The sequence below is a fragment of the Labrus bergylta genome, unplaced genomic scaffold, assembly GCF_963930695.1.
Source record: "Labrus bergylta unplaced genomic scaffold, fLabBer1.1 SCAFFOLD_227, whole genome shotgun sequence".
Lineage (NCBI taxonomy): Eukaryota > Metazoa > Chordata > Actinopteri > Labriformes > Labridae > Labrus > Labrus bergylta.
Genome location: NW_027077253.1, coordinates 5,001 through 17,662, shown reverse-complemented (window position 1 = coordinate 17,662; position 12,662 = coordinate 5,001). Strand labels below are relative to the sequence as shown.

The window sequence follows — 12,662 nt, the reverse complement described above, 5'->3', positions numbered from 1 at the left end:
TATTTTTCTGGCCTTTATTTTTTTCTTGTGTTATTTGTAGGCAGTAGTTCCAGTCTGAGAGCATAAACGTGCTCTCATAGATTACACATCAGGAATATAAAGTTAAACAAACAACTGAAGCATGGATTAAAAAAAACGAGGACCAGAGTTCAAAACCACACAAATTAAAACCGTGCTGATCTGTCTTAAATCCTGTTGGAGATAGAGATAATAATAATGATTGGATTGCATTTATAGAGCGCGTTTCAAGTGAGCCGAGAGGGACCAGACATGGGTCTGTAAACCTTTCTGTGTTCTAACCTCTCTCCATTTTTCAAAAGCATCTCCAATATTGATCCTAGTTTGAGCACGTTTCTGCTCGTGGAGCTTATTAGAAACATGCAGAGGCTTTTTAGGTCGGGTACAATCACTTCTATCTGAACCACTTCTCTTGACCGCTTCCATCACTGCAACACCTGTTGACCTGATAACTGCTCTCATATCTGACAAACTGAGGGGCGTCCAAAACGGCTCCAGAGCACTCAGGAGCAGAATCTGAAGTTAGAAGGAGGACATACTGGCTGCTGCATTGTTGTCAGAGAAGCCAGCACTTCAACATAGCATGTTTCCTTAATGATCAGATAGTAAGATACCTTTATCATCTCACTCTCTACACAGCTCACTGATTGGACCTTTGAATCATGTATGATGTAATGGGAACCTTAAATGTTTCTTTCTCTCAGACCAATGTTCGGACGGGGTGCAGGAGGAACTGGCAAGGGTTTTGACGCCCGGCAGAGGATAGGGGTCAACGATGTTAGGCAGCGGCTTGGAGGAGGAGCAGGTAAGAGCCAACACTACTCCCAAAATATGAAACATATGATAATCACTTTTAAGGTTGTCAAAATGTTCAATGAGACCACATGTGTTTTAAAGGGATACAGTCTGTTATTTTAATGGTTAATAGTATCGCATAGTACCAAAGCTAAAAAAAACATAACGGGTATCGATATCGTCTGATTTTTACTAGAATGATATCAAAGTTTAAAATTCTGATCTGACTGGAGGGTCGCCTCTCGCCCCTCATCTGCTCTCAGGTTTTCAAGTTAAAGATGCCAGAGAAATGCTGGCCCAGAAAGATGCCCGCTTCAAAATCCGAGGCAAAGGAGGAGCAGGAGGAACAGCGGCAGCAGCAGGAGGAGGAGGAGGAGGAGGAGGAGGAGGAGCAGCAGGAGGAGTGAAGGACGCTCGTCAGATGATCAACTCACGCAAAGAGGGGCAGATTCAGATCAACGTCCCCTTACAGACCACACAAAAGACCGCAGTAACACACCAACTACAGAGCCAGACACATGTGCCACAGATGCAGATGCACACCAACCACAACCTCTCAGGTGTGAATCTGAGACATCTCACCCGTAATGTACAAGGACTGAATGTGAGGGGCAGCGTAACGCCACAGCCGGGCAATAATCAGAGAGTGATGGACGCTCGCGATAGGCTGAGTCTCAAGAGGAGCATTGGAGGGACACAGACACAAACCGCTACGGCGCCGCCACTAAAAATAACCAAAACCATCCAGGTGAGGATCATAAAGTGACCTTCCTCTGAAGAAGCCTTTGTGACTCGTTTGAGATAGGAAGCACATCGACCTCCTTAACCTGTGTTGTTGTGTTTTTTTTTTTTTACAGCAGCGACCTTTAGGGATGCCCGGAGGAATACGTGCAGCCACACAGGTACAAAGTGTTTCTGTGTCCAGAGAGGACGATCAAATGTCGCTTTTTAATAACAAATTGAAAAGTGAAGTCTTTTAAATTTTGTCGCCCCCAGCCCGTCTCTAACGAGCATGATGGCATCGCCAACAAACAAATGAAGTTCATGACAGCTAACAGCGGGCTACCATCACGGGTAAGAGCCGCTGCACGACCATAGACTGTCTAAAATATTCTCATCATAGAGTCCTATGGAGGACTCTGCTGCTTCGTTGTTTTTAAACTCTAAATCTAAATAATGAAACTGATCTTATTTACGTTCTTGTGTTGTCTCAGCCGGGTACTCTGGGCTCCACGTTCTCCATGTCAGGCCCGATCACCAAGGTGGTTAAAAATGATGCGTACACAGCTCCACGCCCTCCCGTCCCCGTGGCTCCCACCCCGGCCCAACACCAGCACGGCTGCTGCTGCCCGGTCCTCCGCTGCGGCCTTACAGCCCGTCTCCAGAACTCTGCAGCAACACACAGCAGAAGCTGCAACACCAGCTCCTGCCCCCCCGCAGGTAACCCCCCCCCCCCCCATCTGTGATTAGTCTGTTACCGTCTCTGCGGGATGTTTAGTGTAGAACTTCTCGTCCACTCTCCTAACATGCGCCTGCTTCCTCACGCGATGTCGTTTTTTTCTTTGTAGCCTGCTTTCAGTCCATTGGAGGGGACGAAAATAACTGTGAACAACCTTCACCCCCGGGTCACCGAGGAGGACATCGTTGTGAGTAAATCTCCCTGATCGTGATTCGTCTTTAGTTCACTTTGACCCTCGCTGATGTTTTAGTGCTGCCATGTTGTCACTCGCTCAGTTAGTGTGTGTGTGTGTGTGTGTGTGTGTGTGTGTGTGCGCTCTCTTCCTGCAGGAATTGTTCTGTGTGTGTGGTGCCTTGAAGCGAGCCCGGCTGGTGAAGCTGGGCGTGGCTGAAGTGGTGTTTGTACGTAAAGAGGACGCAGTGAGCGCTTACAGGAAGTACAACAACCGCTGCCTCGACGGTGAGTTCAAGGACACGTGCATCTCTGTTTTTCTCAGTAACTTCATTGTGTGTTTGTGTTGACCTGAAGCTTCTCCAGGTTTATGAGAGCAGAGAGACTTCAGGGCGTTTCTTTGTATCAGCTGTTTGACTTGTTTCTTCTCGTTCATCTCCAGGGCAACCGATGAAGTGTAACCTTCATATCCAGGGAAACGTCATCACTTCTGATCAGCCCATTCTGTTGTAAGTGGTTCTGACTTTGTTTACCTATCACACCTCACATGTTTAGGACGCCCTTTGCATGATGTGAGCGAGGGCGCACTCCATACCGTGCTGCAGAATAAAACTGTCTCTCTCTCTCTCTCTCTCTCTCTGTCTCTCTCTCTCTGTCTCTCTCTCTCTCTCTCTCTCTCTCTCTGTCTCTCTCTCTCTCTCTCTCTGTCTCTCTGTCTCTCTCTCTGTCTCTCTCTGTCTCTCTCTCTCTCTCTCTCTCTGTCTCTGTCTCTCTCTCTCTCTGTCTCTCTCTCTCTCTCTCTGTCTCTCTGTCTCTCTGTCTCTGTCTCTCTCTCTCTCTCTCTGTCTCTCTCTCTCTCTCTCTCTCTCTCTCTCTCTCTCTCAGGAGGCTGAGCGACACTCCAGGCACCGGCAGCAGCACAAAGAAAGACGGCCTGCCCCCCTCTTTGTCTCGCCCCGCCGGTCAGCGAGCCTCCTCTCAGCCCACTCCTGAGTGGACCCTCAGACCATCCTCAAAGCGCTGTTCAAGTCCACGGCTCAGTCCCTCCTCCTCCACCACCGAGCCGCCCAGCTCACAGGCCACCGCCTTCCGCATCAAGATTTAGCCTCGTGTCTCTGTTCATGAACGTGTTTCTGCATTCTCAGTGTTCACACATACAAACCTTGATTTCCATTCTCGCATTAGAAACCGATTTTTACACGTTTGATAATAACACGACTACCTGGAACGCAAGATTCATGGATAGAAAACATCTCGATTTAGTTTTCTTTAGCCGGGAGGAAGTCTACTCATATTAGTTATTTTAATCCAGTGTGGTGAGGGATGCCAAATTAAAACCGGGTGTTTTTGTATTTCTTAAAATTCTTCAAGTCGTCTCGGCCCAATTCATCTACGATTTGTTTTTAACACTCTGAATATTAGCTCCTCCCACAGAAGAGAAAGAAGGACCTTTAAAAAACGACATTTTGACGCTAATCCCCAATTTCCACATAGTCCTCGGGCGCCGTCAGCGAGCACTGCGCCGCCGTTCACTGCCACTCTGCTCGATGATTGTGTTTCAACAGCTGCGCCACAACGCTCTGCTGGTCTATTTTCTACGGAGCTCGCTACAAGCACGCGTCAAGCTGTACAGATTCGATCAACCCGGACAGGAAGTCAGCAAAGGAAACGCACAGAACGTCCGGTCCATTTCAAAATAAAACACAACATACAGACTCACAACCGTTTATCGTTTGCATGTTTTTTCTCTCTTTATTCCTGCGTTATCTTTTAGTTCTGTGTGTTCAGCTGTTCGTTCCTGAATCTGACCCAGCAGGGCGCCACAGAGGAAAACCTCGGCGCTGACGGACCGTGGCGCTCACGGAGTATGTGGAAAAGAGTCTTAAGAAACTCATGAAATGAAAGGTCTGTGATGTGTGCTCGGTTATGGCGCCTGTTTCTCTGGGTTCACAGATGAAACTCTTGATTAAAGTTTTAACAGCTGATGAAAGGAGTATCCGGAGGGCGAGGAGGTCGTCAGCACGTCTCTAAGAGTTTACCTGAAACGTGTGCGAGTGTAAATCAGGGACGTGCAGAAACTGTAAACACCATAATGTCAGTGAACGGCTAACAAACGGTCCCGTTCTGTTTCTCTTCCCAGCACAGCGTCGTGTTTGTGACTGGTTTCTCTTCTTCGTACACTTTTCATTCTTTCTCTTCATACTTTGGATTCATTTACGTTCGAGGACTGTAAATCGCTTTTTTTGTTTTTGTTGTTGTTGCTCTCTTGGTTTTTGTTGGTGAAGAGGAGACTCTGGAGAGAGAGAGAGAGAGAGAGAGAGAGATCAGATCTGTGTGTGTGAAATGTTGTCATTAAACATTTAGCTTTGTACGTGTCGTCTTCAGACTCTTTAATGATTCTTACTCTGAGCCGATGCATCTTGGGAAACCTCAGTTTTATAATGCTTCAGGCTCCAGCATGAAACCAAAACAAACTGCTGTTTGGCCACGCCTCCTCCACAGACACACCTCCAACCCCCCTCCACTCACATTAGCACAGAGTTAAACACGTGGCGTCTTCACAGTTTGCTGCTAATGTAAGATTGTGATTAAATTCCAAGTCGCTGAGAGGTTTGAGGTCGAATCTGACGAGTTTAAGAGGAAAAACATTAGATTAAGACGATGATCCACCCGTGATTAAAGACTCTGACTCTTAAAGACGATGAACCTCACCTCTCCCTCTGATCAGCGGGTGATTACATCAGTAGAACCTCTCTGGTCGTGATGTCATCCATTCAGTAAATTACATAAACCATCATCTAGACTGCTTTTCCAGTTTGGGGTCATTTCAAAATAAAAGTTGTTCTGCTTTCTAACACAACAAACGACTGAAATTCATTTGTAGTTTGATCTGAATACAACCTCCCCGTGGTTACGCTGTGAGTTGGGGACACGCCCCCTAAACACGAGGTGAAGACGTCCCGTTGGTGTTGATGGTGTTGAATGTTTTGGTCTCCTTTAGTGTGGCCTTAAAGACTTTATTAAACACTAAAGGAAACAAAGGAGGGAAAAAAGAGTAACAGCTTTGTCCACAGGGGGCGCCAACATCAAGACAGAAAACCACAGAGTGTAAATATTACAAACAACAACAGAGATCTCTTTAATATTAAAAACAAAACTGTCATTTATTTATTATCAAATATTTCAATTTTAGTATTCAAATCGTGTTTTTGGTTTTTGTATTTATAAAAATAAAAAACGTTGTCGCGTGGTTGTCATTTTTTATCTTTTACTTCCGGTGTTAAAGGTCATTTCAAGATGGCGCCGTCCGGGAAGAAACATGCTAGGAGCCAGCCGTGTGTCGTTCCCGGTGGATTTACAGGTAAACGTGAACAAATGGAAGACTAAGAACTATGTTTCCACTTAGTTTACCATCTGCTCCCCGCATTACGTCATTTTTACCGTTTGTTTTTGTAGTTTTTTGAACTGTAGTCCTGTTCGCCAGACATCACTAGTTGATAACAGAGCCTCTAATCACCGTGTTTGTTTGTTTGTTTGTTTGTTTGTTTGTTTTCACAGTGTTATCGGTCCAGTTTGACTCAGACAGCCTGTCACGTCACAGTGTTTACCTGAAGGAGCACAGAGTCCGAGCAGAGAGGAGTTCTGTCCGACCTCTGGACCGGACTCTGTTCGTGCTCAACATCCCCCCCTACTGCACTCAGGTACACTTCCGGGTTTTCATCCAATGAAACATCAGCTTCAGAAGAAATAAGAGATGTAAATAATTAAAGTCCTTAAACTTCATGTTGAGTCATTTACTGTTGAACAGTCACCTGACGTCACAGGTGACGTCACAGGTGACGTAGACGATGTTCCGATAGAAACACTGTAAAGCTCTTTTATTAGCCTGGTGCTGCCACGTGTTTGGAATATTCTCCCACTCACAAACACTTCAAACAAGTCTGTGACCACCTTTAACCTTTAACCTTTAACCTTTAACCTCTAGTGTTGTCTTGTGCCTTTGTATTTCTCTGTTACCTGCCGAGGGACGACAGGTGGAAACTAACACTTCTGCTATTCTCTGACATTCTTACAGCTGCTCATGCACACTGTCATGTTGTGATCATAGACTGTAAATATGATTTTCCATTAATACAGTTCATGCTGCACACTGAACACTTCTCGTCTCTCTTTAGAGAGAGAGAGAGGGGAGAAGTGATTCTGGACTTCTATTCTTGTTGCCGTGGTTTCATGACGCCCCTGTTGAAAGGTTTTTTTAACATTTTGTCGACCTTGCGGCGGTCTGTGTTTCAGGGCGTTATCAGGGCGTTGTTCTCGCAGTTCGGCGATGTTCAGTCGGTGGAGCTGAGAGATCACCCGGGCTCCTCTAACGAGTCTGGACCCAAACTGTCCAAGATCTTCAAACCGGTTTGCAAACAGGTGGGTGTGTCCAGCGTCTGAGTAACGTCTGCTGTGGCGTGTTGGTATGTTGTCCCGCCCCTCCTGATATGTACAGAATCTTTCTCTCTTCAGGGCTTCAAGGTGGGCTACATCGTGTTTCAGAACTCCTCCAGTATTTCAGCGGCTAAATCTCACTCACATGATGAAGTGCTGCAGGTTTCCACAGAGCAGCGACCAATCAGGACAGGAGTACAGAGTGAGTGACGCTTCACTTTGATGTTTTCATCACACCAGGAGGATTCATTTATTGTAAAGAGATATTTTATATCGCACAGTTTCATAAAAAGTAAGAGAAACGTCTCAGGAGAGAAACCTGACTCACTCCTGCAGGTTCGGTGATTGTCCTGCACAGAAAGCGTCTGAAATCACCATGGCAACAGAGAGAGAGAATGCACACAGAGCCGTCTTTAACCTCCGTCTGTGGGAGTTTCCTGTTGTCGTGTTTTCCAGTTGATCTTCAGGGCCACCGTAGTTTGTGTTAAATAAACATTGTGAGTAAAGGACACATCCTGTTGTGTTTTCTCTTCCTAACACCAGAATGGATTCAGCAGTACACCGAGTCTTTCATCCAGCCCGAGAAACTACAACAGATCGTCGACTCGTTCATGAAGGAGTACGACAAACGTAAAGACGAGGTGAGCGTCCGTCTGCGTTTTCCTCCAGAACGCCGTCAGAGACACGGAAATGTACGAGACGTCATAGCGGGTTTGTTTGTTGTCACAGGAGGAGGAGAGAGAGAGGGAGGAGGCCGAGCAGCAGCAGGAGGACGAAGAGGGCTGGGTCAAAGTCACAAGGGGACAGAAGGGCACTAAGGCCCGCCCCCACAGCGAGGCAGCCAATCAGAGGGCTCTGCAGAAAGAGATAAGGAAGAAGAAGAGGAAGGAGCTCATGAACTTTTACACCTGGCAGCACAGAAACACTCAAAAAGAACGTAAGTGTCCCGCTCTGTTTTATTTCACCGTTGGTTCTGATTTTCATCGAGGTCTAAATTCTGGTTTGTTTCAGATATCGCTGAACTGAGGAAAAAGTTTGAGGAGGATAAACAGAGAATCGCTCTGCTGAGGGCGCAGAGGAAGTTCCGCCCGTACTGAGTCGTCTCAGACGTCTGCTTTGTGTGTTTTGGTTTTTTGTGAACGTGTTTCAATAAAACGATGAGTCTGCTGAAAGTCTCTGATTATTGAAAACTAAGAAGGAAATGGTTGTAAAATAAATCGGGAGAGTTGGATTCCTAGTGGAGTTTGTGCCGGTTTCATCGGCTGCAGGTTCGAATCCCGGACCCGGCCTGTCGCTGCATCTCAACACAGCGGCCGAGGCCGATATTATTCAGAACAGACGGAGCGTTAGCGGTGTCGTCGTTGTCTCGTGTTTAGCGGCTGCAGAAAGTCGTCCAACCCGAGTTCTGTTTCAGGTTTGACACAAATCAATAAATCCATCTGACACCTGAAAGTCGTCTCTCCAAGTTAGCGTCATGCAGTTAGAAACCTTCGGAGGGCGCCAAATCTCATCCCTAATAACGTTTGCTTTAACGCAAACAAAATGAGATCAGACAAAAACGAGTCACCGTTTTGGGTGAATTATTTTATTTCCAAAGGTCACTCTGGTCCTCCGTCTTCTTCCACTTCCTGATGCTCGACCACGCAGTGAGCAGAAGGACCAATAGGAGGGCAGCGCCAACGCCAGACAGAACGTACACCGTTACCTGAAACACTGAACAACAAAAACAACGTTTAGTCCCAAGTGCTCTAGAAAAGATCACTAATATTTACAGTTAATGAATGAATGAATGAATGTATGAATGAATGAATGAATGAATGTATTTATGAATGAATGAATGAATGAATGAATGCCTCACTTGTGTTTTGTTTGGCACACGGGTTGTCGGCGAGCTGCGTGTCGTTGCGTCCCAGCAGCAGCGGTCCTAAAGACAGCAGCTGATTGGACTCTGATATCGTCTCTCTCCTCTTCCTGTCCTTCTCCGACGCTGCAGGAGGAGATTTCATTTATTACTGAATCAGGACGGTACACACGCACACACACACGCACGCACGCACACACACGAGTATGAGCATGAGGTCAAACTCACAAATGATGGCACAGCGCTGATCACAGTCGATGTCGTCCGTGCAGATTTCCACCCAGCAGAAGAAATACATCTGAAGGAGAACACAGACATGTCACATCCTGTAGACCTTCAAGAAATCAACAGATTCAAACACCAAGAGACAGAAACATGATGTAAACGTCTGACCTCCTCCACACTGGGGTTTCCTGTTTCAGGGTCCAAGAAGGCAAAGGTCTTGACATCAAACCTCCTGGTCTGGGAGTGTGAGGTGGTCTTCCCCTGTTTGTCGACGGGGACGGAGCTCCTCATGGAGTCTTCAGGGTTAGGACAGCTACACCCGGGAGGAGACACAAAAACAGTCAACTTAAACTGTGATCTCCTCTCAGGATCGTCAGCGTCGTGGCTCTGGGTTCTTCTCTGTTGAATTGTTGAATTATTTTTAGTATTTTGCATTTGTTTGTTCTTGCTGTTGTTTCTGTTCTTCTGTGTTTGGTGTAGTTTGTTCTTATTCTGTTTGTCAAAGCACTTTGTAAACCTGTGTTTTTAAAAGATGCTATAGAAATAAAGTTATTATTATGATTATTTGTCAGAAAACATTTAAATCAAACTGATATCAAAGATAATAATCAAAAGGCCAGAGATGCACGGCGGGGATGAGAAGTCCACAATCCATGCAGAAGGTCGGCGTCTCTGATGGTTCACTTAGAGGCTCCTGCTGCCTCTCCACCCAGGTGCATGCTGGTCCTCTACCTGCCGTCTCACCCTCAGGTGACCACAGCCCACATCTTCTTTGTGTTTTGGGGTTTGTGGAGAAACTGTAAGACTCTGACTAGACTCTTCTCCTCTGTCGCCCCCCGGTGGTGGAATGAACTTCCAAACTCCCTCTGCACCTTTAAGAAAAAGCTAAAGACCCAGCTCTTTCATGAATACCTACTAACTTAATGATGATGGTCTCCATATTATTGATGATGATGATGGTAATGACGATGGTTTTTGTTTGATAACGACGACTTATAAGATGGTTTCTATACTGATTAGAGCTCTCAAGAACTGCCCTCAATGTTGTGCTTTGCCTCTGGTCACTTCCTGTCAGCACCTGTGTGTCCAATCAGACTCAAAGCTGATCGTTTGCTCTTACTCACATTGTTCCCTTTTTTCTAGATCCTTGCTTGTGTTGTTCTTACTCTCTGATGTACGTCGCTTTGGAGAAAAGAGTCTGATAAGAGAATTGTAGAATCTGTAAATCCTGACTCAGCTCTTACCCGTCATACAACAGCGTCCACACAGAGTGTCGGGACTCCGGGTAGGCGACGCAGTCCCGAACTCTCAGGGAGAGGGCGGGGTCGGGGGACGGCTGAGCGATGGCGATCTCCACGTACGCAGCTTCACGCAGCTGCAGCCTCACGGGGAGCTGCTCCTCGGGGTAGAACGTCATGAACGAGGAGTCTAAAGGGACAGATCAGTTTTTAAAGGTTTGACACCTGAAGTCAGAAACAAACACCTGAAGGACTCATCGTTTGTTTGCGTTTGATCACCTTTAGCGATCCTCATCTGCAGTCTGATGGTTCCCAGTGCGGTCGCAGGCGGAGGGTTGGTCACCGGGAACAAGGAACGCAAGTCTGCTGCTCGCTTTAGATCCGACGAGTCGTATTTACACCGGACCTGCAGGCTTTAAAAAAAACATATATACAGTATATATCACATGTTCAGGATGTTACACAAGACTCCCCCCCCCCCCCCTCTCCTACTCAGGTCACCATGTGGTGGACTCTGAAGCTTCAGTGTTTATCCAGCTCTCCATGGGTCTGTAAACCTTTCTGTGTTCTAACCTCTCTCCATTTTTCAAAAGCATCTCCAATATTGATCCTAGTTTGAGCACGTTTCTGCTCGTGGAGCTTATTAGAAACATGCAGAGGCTTTTTAGGTCGGGTACAATCACTTCTATCTGAACCACTTCTCTTGACCGCTTCCATCGCTGCAACACCTGTTGACCTGATAACTGCTCTCATATCTGACAAACCGAGGGGTGTCCAAAACGGCTCCAGAGCACTCAGGAGCAGAATCTAAAGTTAGAAGGAGGACATACTGGCTGCTGCATTGTTGTCAGAGAAGCCAGCACTTCAACATAGCATGTTTCCTTAATGATCAGAGAGTAAGATACCTTTATCATCTCACTCTCTACACAGCTCACTGATTGGACCTTCAACGTCTGCTGTGACACTGAGAGGTCAGTGCTTCTGCTATAAAAGATATTTTGCAGGAATATAAAAACACATTTCTGATTAAAGTTATATTCAGAGGATGTGGATAAGAACACCTAAAAGGTGGATGTTTGGCGTCAGCTTGCAGCTCCTCCACGTCCACCTCATAGATCATCACGTCTCCATCCATCTACTCAAACAAAAACAAGACAATAAACGTCTCCTGAAAACACTTACTCTTTTGACGACCTCATGTTTATTATTTAACATCAAACTGTCTTCACCTTCATCTTTGCACCACACTCTGTGACTCTGATCTTAAAGACCGCCACGTCCTCCGTGGTGATCTCAGGCAAACACTGCGGCTCATCTTGGACGGCGAGGCTGCGGGGGTCGATGGGGGGATCGGCCCGCACTGAGAACACAAAGTGTCCATCCAGAGAGCACGCTGCGGAGAGAGAGAAAGAAACCATCTTTAGACGCTCAGAGTGTCTCACTCCCAGCAGTCGGTGATGAATCAGATCGTACCGTTGAGTCTGTAGAAGCAGGAGAAGTCGAGAGCGTCGTAGCAGCATCCTCGTTTGTAGCACGCTTCACTTGAAATGAGTCGGTGACCACAGTCCACTCGCAGAGCGTTTTCAACATCACAGCTTCCAGGGAGCGCTGGAGAAGAAGAAAGATGATTTAGAGTCTCTCTCTCTCTCTCTTGTTCTAAAGTAAGTGCTGGTTTGAGAAACTGAAGAAGGATGTGTGTGTGTGTGTGTGTGTGTGTGTGTGTGTGTGTGTGTGTGTGAGTGTTTTTTAGCGCTCGCCGCTCGTCTCCACTCACACGTCGAGGCGGGTCGACTCCTCTCACTGCGTCTCTTTATCAGAGGACAGCTGATGTTCACCCTGAACCATCCATCCCTTCCTGTCAGCTGCACCTGCAGAGTGATGACCGCTCGGCTGCCCTGAGGATCAAAACGTGGTCACAGTGAGGGCGTCAGGGCGCCACATGAACGATACTGCATTCACAGAAACACTTTAAAAAACAGTGGTGGATAGAAGAGCCCGACTGAATAATCGGCCAGCTGATATTATCGGCCAATCCTGAGGAGATCGGACTTGCAGATTCAGTCCCTTGTTTTACATCTCTACTCAAGACATTCTTTTATAAAAATGCTTTTACTCTGTGATTTCGTTAATTGTTTTTATTTTATTAGTCTGATTTAAATTGTCTCTCTGCACTTTTTTACTTGTATAGAAAAGTGCTTTACAAATAAAGTATTATTATTATCATAAACTTCACCATCTGTTAAGTTTATCTTTCCACAAGTGTTTGATAACAGCATGTGAGGGATCAACACGATGAATCTGTGTATCGATATCTATCTAGATATATATATCTACAAATCTAACAGATTTATCGTTAGCTGATGTTTTCTCTGCCTAATATCGGTATCGAGACATGAGCTAATCACACCTATTTGGTTTTTTGAACCAGGCTGTAAACATGTTCATCTCTGCTGTAAAAACA

The 12,662-nt window shown here is 46.1% G+C and overlaps 3 protein-coding genes across 3 annotated transcripts in view; 2 read left to right on the top strand and 1 right to left on the bottom strand.

Annotated features, from left to right (window-relative positions):
* The first annotated feature begins 669 nt into the window (after window positions 1-669).
* Window positions 670-4,814, top strand: poldip3 (polymerase (DNA-directed), delta interacting protein 3). The gene is given in 12 exon segments (XM_065952292.1): window positions 670-823; window positions 1,077-1,561; window positions 1,671-1,715; window positions 1,810-1,887; window positions 2,028-2,132; window positions 2,134-2,253; window positions 2,382-2,459; window positions 2,602-2,731; window positions 2,886-2,952; window positions 3,329-3,435; window positions 3,438-3,487; window positions 3,489-4,814. Coding segments are annotated over 12 exon segments (1,443 nt in total). The 5' UTR covers window positions 670-705; the 3' UTR covers window positions 3,549-4,814.
* Window positions 4,815-5,662: 848 nt separating this feature from the next.
* Window positions 5,663-8,049, top strand: rrp7a (ribosomal RNA processing 7 homolog A; the record flags this gene model as incomplete). Its single annotated transcript, XM_065952291.1, is given in 7 exon segments — window positions 5,663-5,804; window positions 6,002-6,144; window positions 6,737-6,862; window positions 6,956-7,079; window positions 7,421-7,518; window positions 7,607-7,814; window positions 7,889-8,049. Coding segments are annotated over 7 exon segments (849 nt in total). The 3' UTR covers window positions 7,975-8,049.
* Window positions 8,050-8,440: 391 nt separating this feature from the next.
* The window catches only part of LOC136178447 (zona pellucida sperm-binding protein 4-like), a 5,047-nt gene continuing 825 nt past the window's right edge, over window positions 8,441-12,662 (bottom strand). Inside the window, exons 3-12 of the mRNA XM_065952290.1 lie at window positions 11,976-12,096; window positions 11,675-11,809; window positions 11,431-11,594; window positions 11,263-11,336; window positions 10,481-10,614; window positions 10,208-10,391; window positions 9,132-9,276; window positions 8,967-9,036; window positions 8,736-8,864; window positions 8,441-8,590 (exon numbers count right to left, since the gene is read on the bottom strand). Coding sequence (XP_065808362.1) covers window positions 8,463-8,590; window positions 8,736-8,864; window positions 8,967-9,036; window positions 9,132-9,276; window positions 10,208-10,391; window positions 10,481-10,614; window positions 11,263-11,336; window positions 11,431-11,594; window positions 11,675-11,809; window positions 11,976-12,096 — 1,284 coding nt within the window. The 3' untranslated portion in view covers window positions 8,441-8,462. The remainder of the gene's footprint in view (window positions 8,591-8,735; window positions 8,865-8,966; window positions 9,037-9,131; window positions 9,277-10,207; window positions 10,392-10,480; window positions 10,615-11,262; window positions 11,337-11,430; window positions 11,595-11,674; window positions 11,810-11,975; window positions 12,097-12,662) is intronic.